Source organism: Sinocyclocheilus grahami, unplaced genomic scaffold, assembly GCF_001515645.1.
Source record: "Sinocyclocheilus grahami isolate Dianchi unplaced genomic scaffold, SAMN03320097.WGS_v1.1 scaffold1170.1, whole genome shotgun sequence".
In the NCBI taxonomy this organism is placed as follows: domain Eukaryota; kingdom Metazoa; phylum Chordata; class Actinopteri; order Cypriniformes; family Cyprinidae; genus Sinocyclocheilus; species Sinocyclocheilus grahami.
The window spans coordinates 235,581-253,716 of NW_015506349.1; the positions used below are offsets into that span (position 1 = coordinate 235,581).

Consider the following 18,136-nt stretch of genomic DNA (forward strand, 5'->3'; position numbering starts at 1 on the left):
TCTTCTGCTGGCGGCCGGTTATCAAACAGCGTTGCATTGCTGCGGTCGCTCCCTTCTGGATTGCACAATTGGTGGCTGACTAAATACTTTTTTGCCCCACTGTAATGATACTGATAAGATAGCAATACTACAATGAATTCTACTAATAACAATATAAAACGCACTAAGGATCAATGAGCTGTTGAGTTCATGAATATTAATCACGTTGCCTGTGTTCACTCGAATGGATTTGCTGAAATCAACACAGGGATGATAATGAGATTGCCAGCCAATGAGATTGTCCTTTGCGCATTAGTTCCGCCCACTACCGGAGAACCCGGCAGTTCTTAAAAGCTGAAGAATTCCAAAGGAACGCTGTTATTTTGACAGGAAAATACAACGAAGTATATCGTTTACATGTAGTGCGTTTATTCTACATGTTATGTAAGACTCTCTCGCTCTGTCTCTCTCTTTGTGTGTGTGTGAGACAAAGCGACGGCGAGTCGTGCGTCTTTACACTAGAGTTTACGGTACGTCAAATACAGGTGCGCTGCACATCCATTCAGATGAACTGAAAAAATAGCACAGATCGCTTGAAAGAGAATAAAACTCTAAAGCGCTCAGTCAGAGTTCGGCGAGTGAAAATATATCTGTGCTAAATAGGGGTGCAACGGTTCAACTTACTCACAGTTCAGTTTGTATCGCGGTTTTAGAGTCACGGTTTCGGTACGGTTCGGTATGTGCTATGTTTAGGGAAAAAACTATATTGTCAAATAAAAATAAAGAAAATAAGAACAAATAATCTAACTACAAGCAACAACACAAATACATAAAGAGTGAAAAAAGATACAAATAAAATAAACAGTGCTTTTCAGTTTTTTTAGGTAGGTCTAACATAGTTTTTAGGTACAGAAATTGAATAAATCAAATGTAAAATAACATTGCATATTTGACTGTATAAATTAAAGTTTAATCCTTATTAAAGTTACAAAAGTTATTCAATCAAGAGCAGTGAGTGATTTCCGTGTTGTTGCTGTTTGATTAACATTAAGAACGTGCTGTCACTTTAAGAGAATGCACTGATCCAGTGCACTGATACAGTACATTCAGCCGGCTATGTCTGCAAGGATACTCACCTAGACAGGCATTTTGACAATTTTTGTGTGATTTTGTCCATTCAAACAATACTTCACAGAGAGCTTAATATTTGTGCGCGTTCTGAGATGCGGGTTCAGGCGTACACACAGATCTTCTCACTGCGCGCGCGAGTTCACGTCTTCTGGCTCTTTAATATTTAAACTGGCAAGGCTTAAATGAGTTTAGTTTAAACACAGATAGCAACGTGTGCTGTTCAGGTCTCACCTGTGCTATCAACACATGATGACGGCATAAATGACAGTTATTCCAGCATAAAGCACTCGCATTGATTAAAGAGTGACTGGTTTGTCCACGTATTGTTTTTGTTTCTCTCATCACTCTTGTTGTAATATATTGGGAAGCCAGAATTTGTATCCATCAACAGAAACATGCATTAGCCGAACACTTAACAAACCATATTACAGATGCATTGTCAGATTTAAGTTGAACCGCGGTCCTAGTGTATGCCGAACCATGTGTGGAGAATGGTACGGTTCGATTTTTTACCGAGAACCGTTGCACCCCTAGTGCTAAACTTATACTTAGCCTCTAACTCTCACACTGGCGAGTAAAATCTGAGAATTTATTAGCCATTGGCTAATTTTAGACATCATGTAGTTGCCCAGAGTGAAGATTTAGTCGCATATGCGAGTGATTTACTCGCAATGTAGAGGGTTGATTACAATAGGTTTGTCAACCCAAATAGCCAATCAAATCAATGAACGGAGAAGTCTTGTTGCCATGCCCACCCAACATTTTATCCATTAAGCTTTACTAAACTGTCACTGCATGATACAACGAATCATTAGAGAAATTAACTAGCTTGTCACGACTCTTTCCCGAAACCATAGTAACTTTGTTGCACAACTGTCATTCAATTCCACACTGGTTCAACAATATAGCACTGTAGTAAATGACATCACAATGGTGGTGGAGTATACATTTGGTTTGAGTTCGAATTAATGTCAGATTATTGCTGTAAATATTGAACATGCCATCTAAGGACAGATTTCACCATTAGTTGACTTCATTTTCAGATACTTGATTCGATTGCAGGTTCCGTATTACGTTCCGCCAGAGCTCTAGAGCACATTTTGTGCACTCTTCAGAGATGGTGCTTTCATTGTTTTTACAAAGTAAAAGATGTAGAGTGAAAATGTGGAACGACATACTGTATATAGGTTGTACTGCATGTTGGCTAGTCCACAAGAAACTGTTGTAGTTCAAACACAATGTTCGTTGGAACTATGGTTTTGGAAAACACTGAATCATTGAACTATGTTGGTAATGACAAAACCTGAAATCGTAGTTTGCAATCAATACTTTTAGGAAATGCACCCCTGATTGGTTGTCCATGGTGGCCCATCCCTGAGTTACCTGTGCATGCCAGGAAGCCGTTTTTCCAAGTTTCCTGTGTTCACATTCCATATGTAGATGGCACCGTCTGCAGAGCCAGCTGCCAGGAAGCTGCCATCCGGACTGAAAGAGAGAGAAAAACGACTATTGTGACTGATGACTACAGACCGAAACACATTACTCTGTGGAACTGATTCTCTCTTGCCGTATAGATCCCTCGGGCAAGTGATCTTATCTAAAACGCACTGAAATGTCAGGGACCTATACAAGCCATATCTGTTCAGTCTGTTCCTAAACCAAGTGAACAAGACTGCATTTTAAGGAAGAGTAGCTTTTTTATTTCATACTGAAATTATGCTGCCTTCGAAGACCTTATTTTGGACAAATTAGATGTGGCATCAAATGTATACCACAGAGTGTGTGATCGCAATGCCACACGCACAATGACAAAAGAAAGAAATAAGATGGTGGACGGCGCCTATGAGTCAGAGCTGAAACCAACGTAGAGCGTTTCAAATCTGTTGAGCATGCCGTCTTAGAAGAGCACTAGGTTCCTGCTTGTGACTCTCTCTCCCCTTTCAAGTGCTCGTGCCAGATCCATTTGTGAAAAAATCCACAGTGCGTTCTGGCCTCGCTGTCTCCATGGAAACTGTATATGCCTATGCAGGGAGGTGCTAAAAAGACTCGTTTCTCATCTCACATCATATGGAGCGTGTTGCATTTACTTTCTAACAATGCCGAGAAAATTGCAGGGTCAGACTGCGCATAAGGATATAGAGTCTGCATGGCTCTAGGATTATTGAAAATACATCTGGAGTAAAGCTCTCCATTTTTAGGCTAGAAATTGAAAGCATCTTTAATACAGCATCGTACGCTGTTATATAAGCCTCTTCTGTAAATTCATACTCAACAAACAAATGTGGCAATGATATCGAGTCTAAAGAGCAAAATAAGAATCATATTTTCAATAAAGAAAATTACTGTGAAATTTCTGGAGGAGCCAAATGCTAGTGTGATTTCACGTTTTCATAAATGAAGAACTACACTAGCCATAATTAAGAAGACAGAATCAGCAACCAGAGAAGTTGCTGTTGCCATGGAGATGGAAACAGAAACTGTCCAGTCATTAAGCAGCGCAATGAAATCCAGTCTCTCTACACTCTCAATAAACTCTTTCAATAAACTTCCAATATATTTTATTTTATATATGTAAAGAATTTGATAATACTTTAAAGGGGTCATATGAGGATCGCCGGATCAGCTTTCACCGTGAAGCGGAGTCCAGCCCGGGGTCGTCACATGTGCTTGCCGCAAGCCCTCCGGACGCTCCTTTGTTGAATCCGCCGGCCGCGCTGTTCTCAAGCCCGCCGCCTCTGCTCACTCTAGGCCGCCGCCGCCGCAGCTCACTCAAGGCCGCCGTGTGTGACGCTGTTTCGTTGTGAAAGCAAAACTAATTTGTTTGGTCTTCCAAAAATGGACACGACTAGAAATCAGTGGTTAAGACACTTCAACCCAAATATTCAGATGTGTCAGAAATGTTCAAATATTCAGATGTGTGCAGCACATTTTATGGAGGACTGTTTCCTGATCCTGGAAGAGTAGACTACAATGCCGGCTGTTCTGACTCACAGACTGTACGTACGTTTTTTATATTTAAAGAGTTTTTATATTTTATTTATTTAAAGCGAGTTTTTTGGGCAGTGTAGAGTAGCGCTTGTTGTTTGTCATTTCTCCGATCACAAATGCAGACATGGTTTTATGTTTACGCGGCGCGATGCGATGCAACGCAACGCGTAAAAAGACAGTATAAGTCATTATAATCCCCAATTATGTCTTCAATGCCTCGTTTATAACGGGTTTTCATGTTTTTGAATCATCGCTCCGGCCTGACACGGCATCACAGTATGGTGAGGGGCGTAACATTTCCGTCACACGCTTGAGGTATTCGGCCAATCACAACACACTGGATAGCTGGCCAATCACAGCACACCTCGCTTTTCAGAATGATGAGCTTTGTAAAAATCGACGCGTTTCAGAAAGGCGGGGCACAGAGGAGAAACAATAATGTACAGTATGTGGAAAATAATGTGTTTTTTGAACCTTAAACCTCATAAACACATTTCATTACACCAAATACACAAAATAATGTTCTTTTTAGCGACATCATATGACCCCTTTAAAATAGGGATCACATCTTCATTATTAACGAAGAGTTTTCCCTGAATAAATTTTAAATAAATTAATAGTTAGTAAGGTAGTTAAGTTTATTAAAGTTTTTTGTTTTTAAATAAATTGATACTTTTATTCAGAAATTACATTTAAAATCCAAATGACAGTAAAGACATTTATAATCTTAAAAAAATAATAATTTAGATTTCAAATAAATGGTGTTCTTTTGATATTTCCATGATGAAGAATCCATGATCTCCACAAAAACATTAAGCAGCACAACTGTTTTTAACATTGATAATAATCAGAAATATTACTTGAGCATCAAATCAGCATATTAGAATGATTTCTGAAGGATCATGTGACGTTGAAGGCTGGAGTAATGATGATGAATAAATAAATGGAATTAATGACATTTTTAAATATTTTATACCAAAAAAATTTTTTTTTTTAATTCACAGTATTACTGTTTAAATTAATTTTTGGTTCAAATAAATGCCGTCTTGGTGAGCATAAAAGTCTTCTTTCAAAAACATTCAAAAATCGTGCTGACAGCAAACTTTTGAACAGTAGTGTAAATAAATAATATACTATAATAAATAAGTAAATTTAAATTGAATTTTAAAAATCTAGTAATTATTTGGTAGATGATGAGTGTACTTTAATTGAATGAAAATAATGTCACACAATACAATTATTCTAAAACATAGGTTTATTTATTTAATAATTTATTAAGATAATCTTGTAAAACCTTTCCTTTTTTTCTTTTGAGGTGAAATATGACCTGCACAAGTTTTGTGAGATTGACCCAAAAATATTATGCAACTGCACGGCCAGATGAATCCAGAATCCAGAAAATGAGACGTGACTCCTGCTGAAACTAGAAAGTGACAAGAGTAACAAATGAAATCCATCTCGCCAGCCATCTTTACTCGGGGGGTCAGAGCCCTTCTCTGTTCATTACGCTAGCAGAATTGGATTTTCCACCTACGAGTAAATCCACATGACCTCTCCAAAGACTAAGAAAAAAAGTCAAGACTGCAAATCAGGGTTGCTGTAGATGCCAGAAGCACAGTACAGCAGTACGTTTCTGGGGTTGTAAGCATCACACCACATGCCATCTCGAACGAGACCTAGCACAGACAGTGGTCTGCACTCAGCATTGATGGATGGCTAACGATGGCACGTAGCGTCCTGTTTGGTTTCACTCACCTGAAAATGGCCTTGGTGCTGTCACTTCCACATTTGAAGCCCTCCGCTCTGAAACAGCCAAGAAAAAGAGAGAAATTATTGAGTCTTCTGTAAAAGGAACAACAAAACTAATCAGAGTGCTCATACAGTTTGATATAAACATTCTGTCTATATAACAAGTTTCCCTGTTATTGCATTTGACTTGCTTTAAAACAAAGGATAAGGGAGCCGCTCTGTCATTGGTGTCGGGGTATCGAATATGCATGATTGATGGTTTAAATAACAAATTGATTTCTTTGTCTCTTGGGACTTTAATAGACATTGTGAGCTTATTCCAAAGTCTTTGCAGTGGCTTTCAATCAGTCTGTAATTTCTCAGTCCATAATTTAAAAAGAAAAAAATTCATTGTATATCATAACAAAGCTGTGTCTGTATTTAGAAAATTGCCTCTATCATCTGTCACCTGCCATGTGTATATAACATACAGTATATGCACTTGAGCGTGCAGTCCTCCACCAGCAGGGGACTGTCTCCCACTATAGTAAAGCCAAAACGACCATCAGGCCCCGGGGCAATGTCCATCTGTGGTGGTAAAGTGGATAAGGGTGAGTGACACTGGTTTGCTCTACAGAAGCAAAGGAAAATTAGGAGAGATCTGAATTTTCTTTAGCACAACAAGGGTAACTTGATATATATATACATACTACCGGTCAAAAGTTTGGGATCAGAACGATTTTTTATGTTTTTTTACAGGAGTTTCTTATGCTCATCAAGGCTGCATTTATTTGATCAAAAATACAGGAAAAAATCTAATACTGTGAAATAATATTATGATGTAAAATAACGTTTTTCTATTTGAATATACATTAAATGTAATTTATTTCAGAGATGCAAAGCTGAATTTTCAGCATCATTACACCAGTCTTCAGTGTCACATGATCTTCAGATTTATTATCAGTGCTGCAAACTGTTGTGCTGCGTAATATTTTGTTCTTTTTTTTTGAAAGAAATTAAAATTTGTATTCAGCAAGGATGTGTTAAATTGTTAAGAAGTGATAGCCAATATTTATATTGTTAGAAACGATTTATATTTTGAATAAATGCTGTTCTTTATAACTTTTTATTTATCAAAGAATCCTGAAAAATTATCGCAGTTTCCCAAAAAATATTTGGCAGCACAACTGTTACCAACATTGATAATTCTAATAATAAATCAGCATATTAGAATGATTTCTGAAGGATCATGTGACACTTTATACTGGAGTAATGGCTGATGAAAATTCAGCTTTGCATCACAGAAATAAATTATATTTTAAAGGATATTCAAATAGAAACCATTATTTTATATTGTAATAACATTTTGCAAGATTACGTTTTTTTTTCTGTATTTTTGATCAAATAAATGCAGCCTTGATGAGCATAAGAGACTTCTTTAAAAAACATAAGTCTTACTGATCCCAAACTATTGACCGGTAGTGTATATATACACACACACACATATGTAAATATGTAGTTTATATACCTTTGTTAAATATACTGATCATTGTTATCACATGTTTACACGCTGCCTTCCCATATTAATGCAGAATCAACATAAAGGAGTATTTATATACATTTATGAAACATTTTGAGTAGATGTTTATTTAATCAGTTTTGAGGATCACTCCTTATCATATCATATTATAGATTAAGGGCAATATATACATCACCCACCCTGCTATGCTGACTCGGCAGTGCCATGCTCAACTCGCTCAACTACAGGAACTCTTCATCACTGATTGTTCTTAGATTTTGAATTAAAACATGTCTGTTGCCATTCCTAATTAACTTACTGGCCAGATGGCAGGGTTTTTAATTGCTTGGCAGGTTTTACTCTATGTATTGCTCAGCAAGTGTTAATTTTTAACCCTGCATAAAATCTGTTTCTGTGTATTACGCTGTTAAAAATACCCTGCTACCTGTGCCTAACCCCGTCGGTGTGTTTGTTTCTACCTGAAGGCCACCCTGTCGTTACTCTTTCTCAGGTCAACCAGCTGCAGAATGTCATCTCTGGAGCAGCTGAGCAGCTGCCTGTGGTTGGGGCAGAGGTCCAGTGAGGTCACTCTGCCCTGAAGAGGCACTTCCTGTGTGCAGTTCCCTGCCCTACGGAATACACACATGGATTGACTAATCAAACTTCATTTTGCCTTCATATTAGTGTAACTGAGCACTAAAACAGCTATCAGGTAAACATGACTTTTTTTTTTTTTACTGTTTATTTTATTGCTTTTATTTATTTTTAGGGCTAGGAATAATATCACATTCATTTCTGCAATTAATATTTGCTGTTTAATGTGATAATTAATTCCAATGAACACAGCAAGCCTTTTTTATTATTCCTGAAGGATTGTATTTTCACTTTTCATTAAAAGGTGTTATAATATTTTTTATGTTCTGTAATTGTTAATAAATGACAAATAAAAAAAAAATCGGATAATTTGCAGTTTAAGCCTGACTCTCAATTATACTGTAATGCTGAATAGCTGTAATGACTCATTTTAAAGTAAAGTAATCTATTTAAAGGACGCATCAGTATTTGTATTGGTGTAGGTGATACTGGCCTTTATAGTATTTAGTTAAAATATGCCATTAAACAATTATTTAAAATATGATATATTTAAATTACTGTCTTTATAGGGGCTTTTGCAGCGAGTAGTTATAGGAAGTAGCCACCCCAAGAACAAAATTTTCCCTTAGGGCCATTTTCCTGGTTGCATTCACAACTGCCAGAATGAACTTTGAGGTGATGCAAGCCGGCTGACAGCAAACGTCATTTAAGAGCGGCATTCAACAATGTCAACAACTGGAGAATGGAGGACGGAAAAGTGCCTGAGCTTTGGCATCAGTCCATCTATCGCCGTTTTCCATGTTCATGGAGTAAGTATATGTAAACTTCATTTACACAGCTTTTTAAAAATGAGAGTGCCAGTGGCATATGCCATGTGTTCGACCAATCAGCGTACACTTGCATCACTGCTAGTTCCTATTCCACAGGGTTAGACCCTACTCTGATGTAGGAGCTCATTTAGTTCCCCCAAAAGGCATTCTTAGAACTACAATCATTCCCAGTTCCTGTGGTGCGAACGGGCCAAAAAGTGGGTAATTCCACTAATAGTTATAGGAACAATAAAAAGTGTGAGAAAAAAAAGGTGCGAAAAGCCCCTTATGTTGTTTCTAGAATAATTTGGAGATTCAATATGAAGAATATATTTATGATTACAAATTTAAATGTTAATTAATTACAGGATGTAATTACAGAACCCATTAAAGAAACTTGTGAAGGCATTTGATGTGTTTAAAACTACCTACTTTTCATGCTGTTCATTTTATGTTCAATAATAGTTCTAATAGATAGTAGCTTAAAGGGATAGTTCACTCAAAAAAGAAAATTCTGTCATTAATTACTCACCCTCGTGTTGTTCTAAACCCGTAAGATCTTCGGAAACACAATTTAAGATATTTTTGATGAAATCTGAGACTGCACGACACAATCACAGTCATTCAGAAAAGACCGTTTTTACTGCTATCTGGAATGGGATTTCAGACCAGTGAGATTTCAATATGAACTATCCAGCAGGATGCAAGTGAAAGGCAGTTGCGGCTGGTAAGGACATGGTGCAACTTCCTTTATTAATCCAAATTAATATTCCTAAAATTAATCTGAATATTTAAGAGTAATTACTTGTAATGGATAATCTAAACATTGGTTGATGCCAACGTTTTTTTTTTTTTTACTGCCTTTATTATTTTTATTTTATCAATATAGATTTTTTTCATAAAACTTTTTCTCTCTTCAAGCCATTTTGTTCATCTTTAAAGGTCAATAACAGGTCAGTGTTACTTTTTCCCCAAAATCACAAATAAATTTTAGGGTAATTTAAATTATTTGCATTGCGACCCTTTTATAACCTTATTTTCATTTATGGATATACAGGTGCAAAATGTGAGCCAAAATCATCACAATTAAAAGAACCAAAGACTTAAACTACTTCAGTCTGTGTGCATTGAATTTATTTAATACACGAGTTTCACAATTTGAGTTGAATTACTGAAATAAATGAACTTTTCCACGACATTCTAATTTATTGAGATGCACCTATATTTATATATTTACATATAAATAATTTTTTCTGTATATGAAAATACTGTATTATACAAAATATATGAGAATTGTGAAGTGAAAACTGCTTAATTATCTGTGGAGCATGGTTTGCCAACTTTGATTAAATTTTTTTCATGACCTTTAACTGACATAAAACTTGCCCAAATGGCATGAAAACTAGATCATTTATTTTTTGAGGTCCCATATCTTCACAGTCCTGTCCGCACTGCCCGTCACCACCTGCCTCTGACTGTATTTAAATCTGGCTGCTGTCACTTTACGAGAATGACCCGTCAATGTAAGCTAGAAAAACAATAGACATACTTTTAATGAGAGGCTGAATCTCTCGAAACCTGTCAAGAACAGTATTAATATAAAGTATTACAATCTCAACAACAAAAAAACTACTGACCCCACTCTTTTGAATGGTAGTATATATATATTCTTTAGATTCGGGGGTAAAATGTGACCCAGACATAATTTCTAAGAAATTCATCCAAACATTTACTTTCTCTCTCTGTCTCTCCTGCTCTCTCTCTCTCTCTCTCACTCACACACACACACACACACACACACACACACACACACTCGCACATAGGGATGAAATATTCAATGTTCAATTGTGTCTTAGTCTCCTCTCATATTCAGCTTGACAAATTGGTTTTGAGCGGAGCAACTGTGTCTTTTTATCTGGATACTTAATAAGCATGAGCATTTTACTGAAGGATATGCTCGTTCTGTGACATGTTTATGACAATTTCTTAAAATGAATGAAAATTAAAACATTATTCTTCGTGTTTGCTTTTTTCTGTCCTCTTTATTGTCCTCCCTTTCTGTCACGCTAGTACATTTTCAGACACATTTTTATATGATATATGGGTCATTCCTGTTATGCCAAACCTTTTGAACTTTGTACCTTATAAAAAATGTAAATGCTTAGTTCTAATTCAAGTATTTCTATAAAAGTATCATGATTGCAGATGCCTTTTTAAAAATTCACCCATGTTCACTTAATTGTTACGTTTCCTAATGTGATTTTCATCGTTCAAAATTGTGAGATTTTATCCAATATATTAAGACAAATATGATGGGCCATAAAACTACCGCATAGTAAGAATGACCCATATCCGTCCTGTTTGCCTCAAAAATTATGTGTTAAGCTGATTCTGCCCTATAAAACTCTCCCATGCCTCACTGTCAAGTAAAACACAATGCAATCTAAGCAGGCACAGGAATAAACATATTTAACATGGTTCATACTGGTCTGTCTCATCTGATGATCTCTAGAGTGATTCAGAGAGACAGACTAGCGCACGGGTGGTTTGGATGGGCGAGAGGTAAGCTCTGTTACCTTGGGAACGCTGTCCTCTAGCCTCCAAAATAGAGCAGACTTGTCATATGACGCAGCTAAAATCCGAGTGCCCTGATGGAAAAGCACAGTGACACATCCCACAATGCATTAGAGCAGTAACCACAGCATAATCAACTCAACAGCCTTACAGGAACAGTCTCCTTATATTACTTGTAAAGATCCTTCAGTGGCTGAGGGCTCTTATGGACAGCTCATTGGTACGTGCTAATTAGCAATGACTCAGTGGAGTCATTTGGAATGTTCTTCAGATCAGAACGCTGTCCTCTAGCCTCCAAAATAGAGCAGACTTGTCATATGACGCAGCTAAAATCCGAGTGCCCTGATGGAAAAGCACAGTGACACATCCCACAATGCATTAGAGCAGTAACCACAGCATAATCAACTCAACAGCCTTACAGGAACAGTCTCCTTATATTACTTGTAAAGATCCTTCAGTGGCCGAGGGCTCTTATGGACAGCTCATTGGTACGTGCTAATTAGCAATGACTCAGTGGAGTCATTTGGAATGTTCTTCAGATCATCTAATGGTGCTTTTCCACTGCGTGGTACGACTCGGCTCAGTACGGCACGGCACGGCTCGGTTTGCATTTCCACTGCAGTTTAGTATTGCTTTAGAGTGGGTGGGATTATTCACATGTCATTAGTTGCACCGCCTATACTGCCGCGACTCCTGAAAAACGTTTTCATTCCACGTCGCCCCATCAAGCTCTCGCTGGATCCGCTCCTCTGCTATCGACGAGAGGACGTCTGTACTTCCTCAACAGACAACGAAACAGCCACTTTTTGGTTGTTAAAAAAGGTGCGCTCGTTCAAAACAGTTGTGTTCGATCCTTCGCTGGCTGTGCTGATTTAAATCTAGCGGTTCTGTTGTGTTTGTGTCACAAGTTCAGTGACGCAGGTAGTGACGATTCTCTCCGGCCAATCAGTGATCAGCAGAGTTTACACGTCACGTTTTGGTAACGGTTCCTATCTATGTAATTCCCGTCCCAACCAGGTACAGCTCATTACTGCATGCCATGAGAATCTTCTTTAGCCCTCCTCCTCCCCAGCACCACCTGTCTAGATCTGCTCCTTTTTTTTTTTTTACCTTGTAGCAACATTTATCCTACAACCCCAATTCCAGAAAGGTTCGGGGGCGTTTTGCAAAATGCAATAAAAACAAGAATCTGTGATTTGTTCATTGTCTTTAACATTTATTTAATTAACAAAAGTACAAATAAAAGTTTTCACTGACCAACTTAAATGTATTTTGTATGTAAAACTTAATTGTATTTTTGATGTAAAATGGACGTCGAGTTCTCAGTCCCAAAGACCAAAGGGACCATCCAGACTTTCACCAGCGACAGATGCAAAAGCAAATGTCTCTCGTGGTATGGGGGTGCAGCAGAGCAAACAGCATTGGTGACTGGAATATGTGCAAAGGTACCATTGACATGGAGGCATATATTGGAATTGTACAGAGACATATACTGCCATCAAGATGACGTCTTTCAAGGGAAGTCCATGGTTATTAGATCAAGACAATGCCAGGTCTCATCCTGCACGTGCTGCAACAGCGTGGTTTCCCAACTTTTTTGGAGTGTGTTGCAGTCATCAAAATCAAAATTTGTTTATATTTACAAAATAAAAATTAAGTTGGCCAGTGAAAACATTGGAAATTTGTCTTTGTACTTTAGTCAATTAAATAAAGGTTAAAGAGAATGAAGAAATAACATATTCTTGATTTTATGGCATTTCACAAAACGTCCCAACTTTTCTGGAATTGGGGTTGTACCTTTCTATGAAGTTTCACCTCGCTACTGCACACATGTGCACATTATAGCACACATACTATTTTTAAGGCACATTATAATGAGTATACATGAAAATATAGCTGCTCTTATATTTTAGGAAGGGTATCATCATATTTTTGGGGTCCTTGGAATCAACAATCCCTGAACTAAAGTCCAATAAAGAGCAACAACAACCACTCATAATTCAGTTAAACCAGCACTAAATAGTTCGTGAGTAAACTGGAATTCATCAAAACATTATTGAAATAGTTATTTACAGTATTTAATTTGGGTATACTCTTATTGAATCAAAGTTTTATTCATATGTTTTTTTGTAGCAGTTGTACAAGCATTGCAACCAATCTCAGAAGCATCTGTTGTGCACATAAATGCAGGCATTAATCACAACAACAGGTCCTAATGAGCGAATTTGAAGCAATCTGATGCACAGATCTGTGTTTTGGTTGCAGTGCACACGGAAATGACAGCTAAAGAAACCGAAGCAAAATGCTTGCACTGTAACAACCAATATACACTACAGGCAAGCGACACAACAAAACTACAATGCTTATTATAACTAATAACCAACAAAGAGTAAACAATTTGTAAGCCGTGCTGAACTGCAGGGCTCATATGTAAAACTGCAAAAATGCAGGGAGTGAGAGCTTTAGTGATTATAATGGGGGCATTCTAGTATGTTGCCTCGTTACACTGCTCATTTTCTGTGTATAATTTATTCAAACACAATGATGTGTGTTCACACCGTAGGATCGAACTCAATGCTGGTGATCCCCTCATTACTTCCATCTAACGTCCCTCTGTTCTGAAGAGTACCTGTGAGGATGAAACATCACAGTATGTTACATCAAGCCTGAGAATATTCACTCAATTCTGCTGTGTCTATTAACTGCATAATACAGCACATCACAGCACCACACACAGTAATGCTTGTCCATGCAAAAATTGCTTTTTTATTGTGGTGATGTGACATTCTGGTTAATGTACGCTGACTTTTTTGTTTTTTCTCTCTCGATATTAGAGTGCTGACATCTGCTGGTGGTCAGAGGCAGTCACATATAATGACAAAAGCATTCAGTATCACTCGATGTGGGTTGTTACTATCTATCTGAACCCTGTCTTTATGGCTAAAGCTGACAATTAAACAGAAGATCTTTTTTTAGATCAGTTTTGCAATGTACCTGCTTCAATGCCCCACAGTTTGATGACTCTGTCAGTTCCTCCTGTAGCCAACAGGTTTGAATTGGTACTGAACCTCACAGCGTTGATTCCCAGCTCATGTGCATCCTGAAACCACAAAGCACACATTCATTTGTAATCTTTACATTTACATTTATGCATTTGTCAGACACTTATCCACTGACACTTTTAACTGACTTGCATTGCATTTCATTGAATCATTTTCTGAAAACCCTAGAAACCACCTAGAGCAGCATAGCAACTTCCTAGCAACAACCCAGAATACCCTAGCAACACCATCCCAATTCCCTAGCAATCCCCCAAAATATCCTAGCAATCTATCTATTAATGTTTTTGAAACAGGTCTCTTATGCTCACCAATTCTGCATTTATTTGATACAGTAAAAACAGTTATATTGTAAAATAGTATTACAATTTAAAATAACTGTTTTTTATTTGAATATATATTTAAATGTAATTTATTCCTGTGATGCAAAGCTGAATTTTCAGCATCGTTACTCTACAGTCTCTCATAATCCTTCAGAAATCACACGAATAGGCTGATTTGCAACATTTATTATAATATAATCAATGTTAAAAACAGCTATGCTGCCTAATACGATTAAAGCTACCATTAAAAAGTTTTTTTTTTTAATCCTGTTTTTATTCAGCAAGAATGCATTAAATTGGTCAAAAAGGGACAGAAATAAAAACACTGATAATGTTACAAAAGATTCCTATTTCAAATAAATGCTGTTCATTTTAAACTTTTCTATTCATCAAAGAATCCTGAAAAAAAAATCTATAACGATTTCCACAAAAACAATAAGCATCAAAAACTGTTTTCAACATTAAAGGGGTCATATGATGCGTGAATAAATTACATTTTAAAATAATTAAAGTAATAAGCAGTACTTTTAAATTATAATACTATTTCACAGTATTATTTTTACTGTATTTTACTCAAATAAATGCAGAACTGGTAAGTGTAAGAGATTTCTTTCAAAAACATTTTAAAAAATCGTAATTATTCCAAACTTTTGACCAGTAGCCTTGAGTAGCCCTGCTCACAATTTCGGTCTGGACAGACAAATTACTTGAAGAAAATTAGTGGAAACTTCATCTCACACCTGCTAGCAGGTGTCAGTAGTGATTTTGCTCCACTGTGTATTAGTGGATCAGGAAAATTGCAAGAGAATGTTGCCACGTTCAAAAACATTATTTTGCATGGTACAAGTACCAAATACCATGGTCCAACAATAGTACACAACAATAGTTTGTTTGTAATATAATGAGACTCTGAGTGTACAAATAACCAAGTGTCTGATTTTGAGGAACTTCACTACCTTCTGTTTTTACCACGGCACAAATAATAATAACTGTCATGCCCAATCTTATTTTTAAACAGTGCACTATGAAAACTACAGAAGGGGAAGCAACTTTACTAAGGTGTAGAAATAATACAAACAAGCACTTTACACTCAAATGGAAATTTAAGCTGTAGGCGATAAGCCCTTCAATACTTCAATACATATCTCCATTTAAGGAAGTGGCAACTCCTCTCCATACCACAATTAGGGCTGGTTCCTGCAGTCAGCTATTCAAATGAAAACGGACATGTGAAGCGGGTGGCTGCACATGACAGAGCTGCAGTGTGCTATAGAAAGACACTGTTTCACAGCGACACACAGACACTTTGTTCCACAACCAGATCATCCAAAGACAGACCACTAGCCACCACTACAGGCAATGTGCTTTTAAAGATATCTTTAAGATATGACCCATTTAAGAACCACAAGATCAATATTATAGTCCATTTATCCAATCTCTCCATGTCTATCCCTATACTACAGTTCATCTACACAACTGTTTCCCCATCGTTTTCAGGATTCAAGGTTACATTGGTTTCTAGTTGCGTCATAGCCCAACAGGACCTAAACATCATTTCAAAGCTTGTGAGAAGCAACTTTAGTTGTTTGAATTTGTTGTAAACAGTAACACGCACCATTGTAAAAATTGCCTTGGTTGGGACTCTGGCAACCAGACAGACTCCTAATGGTATATAGAGATCTTCCTCTGACCTGCAAACGGATTTTCCTCTAATCTTACTCCTGGACACACGTAAAGACACACAACAGAAGAACAATCAATAATACTTATGAGCAGTACAGAACTTATATATACAGAGATGCAGGGCTGAGTGTAGCATGTTAAAATGTGTTACATAATCAGATTATTTTTGAAAGTAATGAGAAATTATTATAATTAAGAGCATAACACTCTTTTAAATACAGTAAAGTACTTTTCCTTTAACCCGATTTCCAGGTCCAGACACAATCTGCAGACTTATAATATTCTGGATTAGATGTAAATATGGAGCTAAATGTACAACAATCTTAAAAGCATTTTTTGATTAGCCAAAATACTGACTATATATTTACTGAAAAACCTTCTCCTTGCTGCTTTAGCACCACAGTTATGATACAATGTTCCCAAAAGCAAGTAACTAAAGTAATCATTGCACAGTAACTACTGCAAATTGGCATATTTGTTTTAAGAACCACACTGGATCAATGATTGATGCTGTTAATGATGTTACGCAGAGGGTAACATTCAGAAACACAATAGAAACGTATAACAGTAATAACGTTTCCCAAACAAACAACTTCTATGAAGATAGAATGGATGTCTTGACTCTGTAATGAAATAAAATACAGAGAATGTACAGTCATTCTTCTTATATATTTCTGTTTATTCAATACGAATACAAATGTATTAATAAAAATTAAAATGTATTCAAATAAAAATTTGTCACAGCTATGCTGTATTAAACGCACAAAGACGAAGAAGGTGGTTATTAAAGTCTTTAATCCAACACACAGGGTAGCATAAACGCAGATGAGACCAGACAAACTAGAACTGAACACAGGAACTTAAATACACAGACCAAACAAAGATAATTAACTACACACACCTGAACAAAATGACACAATTAACTCAATGAAGGGGAACGGTGCATGAGGAAAACAAAATCAAAACTGAATGACATCCTGGAAGGCGCGACCGGCGACCTTGCACCGTAGAGAGAAAGATGAGGAGGCGAGGAGGATAAGGAGATGGCGAAGGGATGGTGCAGGGCAGGCACACTGGCAGAGATGCAGAAGGAGGTTCGGGAGGAGGACGGACAACTGGGAGGAGGATGACAAAAATCCAGGGAGGTGCAGGTGGAAGAGATGACCAGGGAGGAGCCTTTAGCAGGAGAGGACGGATGGAAACCCAGGCCACAGCCAGGACTGCACTCCATGGCGGCATTGATGGAGGGAGGAGCCAAGGCGTGATGGGAACACACACCTCCATGAGGATATACGTAGGCAACGACGACGATGGTGGAGCCCACGGTGCAGACAGAGAGCCGAGGAGGTGGAGCGACACCGAGGATCCAGCCGTAGTGACGATCGTCCGAGATGTAGGTGGGGATCCAGAGGCCAAAGGGCAAGCTGGAGACCGAGGAAGGAGGCGGGCCTTGAGGGAAGTCTTAGCAGGCCTTAAGGGTGGAGGGCCCGCAAGTCCACAGCAGAGGTGTGGTGAAGTCCGACCCAGGTGGAGCCGACTGACCGAGGGAGACCGGCAAGGCTGACTGGGACGATGGTCCACGCTAGAATCGATGGTGGGAGGAGCGCAGGAGTCAGGACGGCGGGACGAAGTGGAGCGGAGCCATCTGAGGCCGGAGGTGGAGCCACGGGCTCTTCAGGTCCAGGAGACGAAGACTCCCATCAGGCGCGAGATGGAGCCCCATCACTGAGAGGAGGTGACATAGAGGGA

At 37.9% G+C, this 18,136-nt stretch overlaps 1 protein-coding gene across 1 annotated transcript in view; it reads right to left on the minus strand.

Annotated features, from left to right (window-relative positions):
- The window catches only part of LOC107567569 (autophagy-related protein 16-2-like), a 30,404-nt gene that overhangs the window by 4,083 nt on the left and 8,185 nt on the right, over positions 1-18,136 (minus strand). The window contains exons 7-14 of the mRNA XM_016253259.1: positions 16,320-16,425; positions 14,317-14,422; positions 13,881-13,951; positions 11,602-11,664; positions 11,281-11,396; positions 7,825-7,998; positions 5,854-5,901; positions 2,494-2,595 (exon numbers count right to left, since the gene is read on the minus strand). Of these exons, the coding sequence (XP_016108745.1) occupies positions 2,494-2,595; positions 5,854-5,901; positions 7,825-7,998; positions 11,281-11,396; positions 11,602-11,664; positions 13,881-13,951; positions 14,317-14,422; positions 16,320-16,425 (786 nt within the window). The remainder of the gene's footprint in view (positions 1-2,493; positions 2,596-5,853; positions 5,902-7,824; positions 7,999-11,280; positions 11,397-11,601; positions 11,665-13,880; positions 13,952-14,316; positions 14,423-16,319; positions 16,426-18,136) is intronic.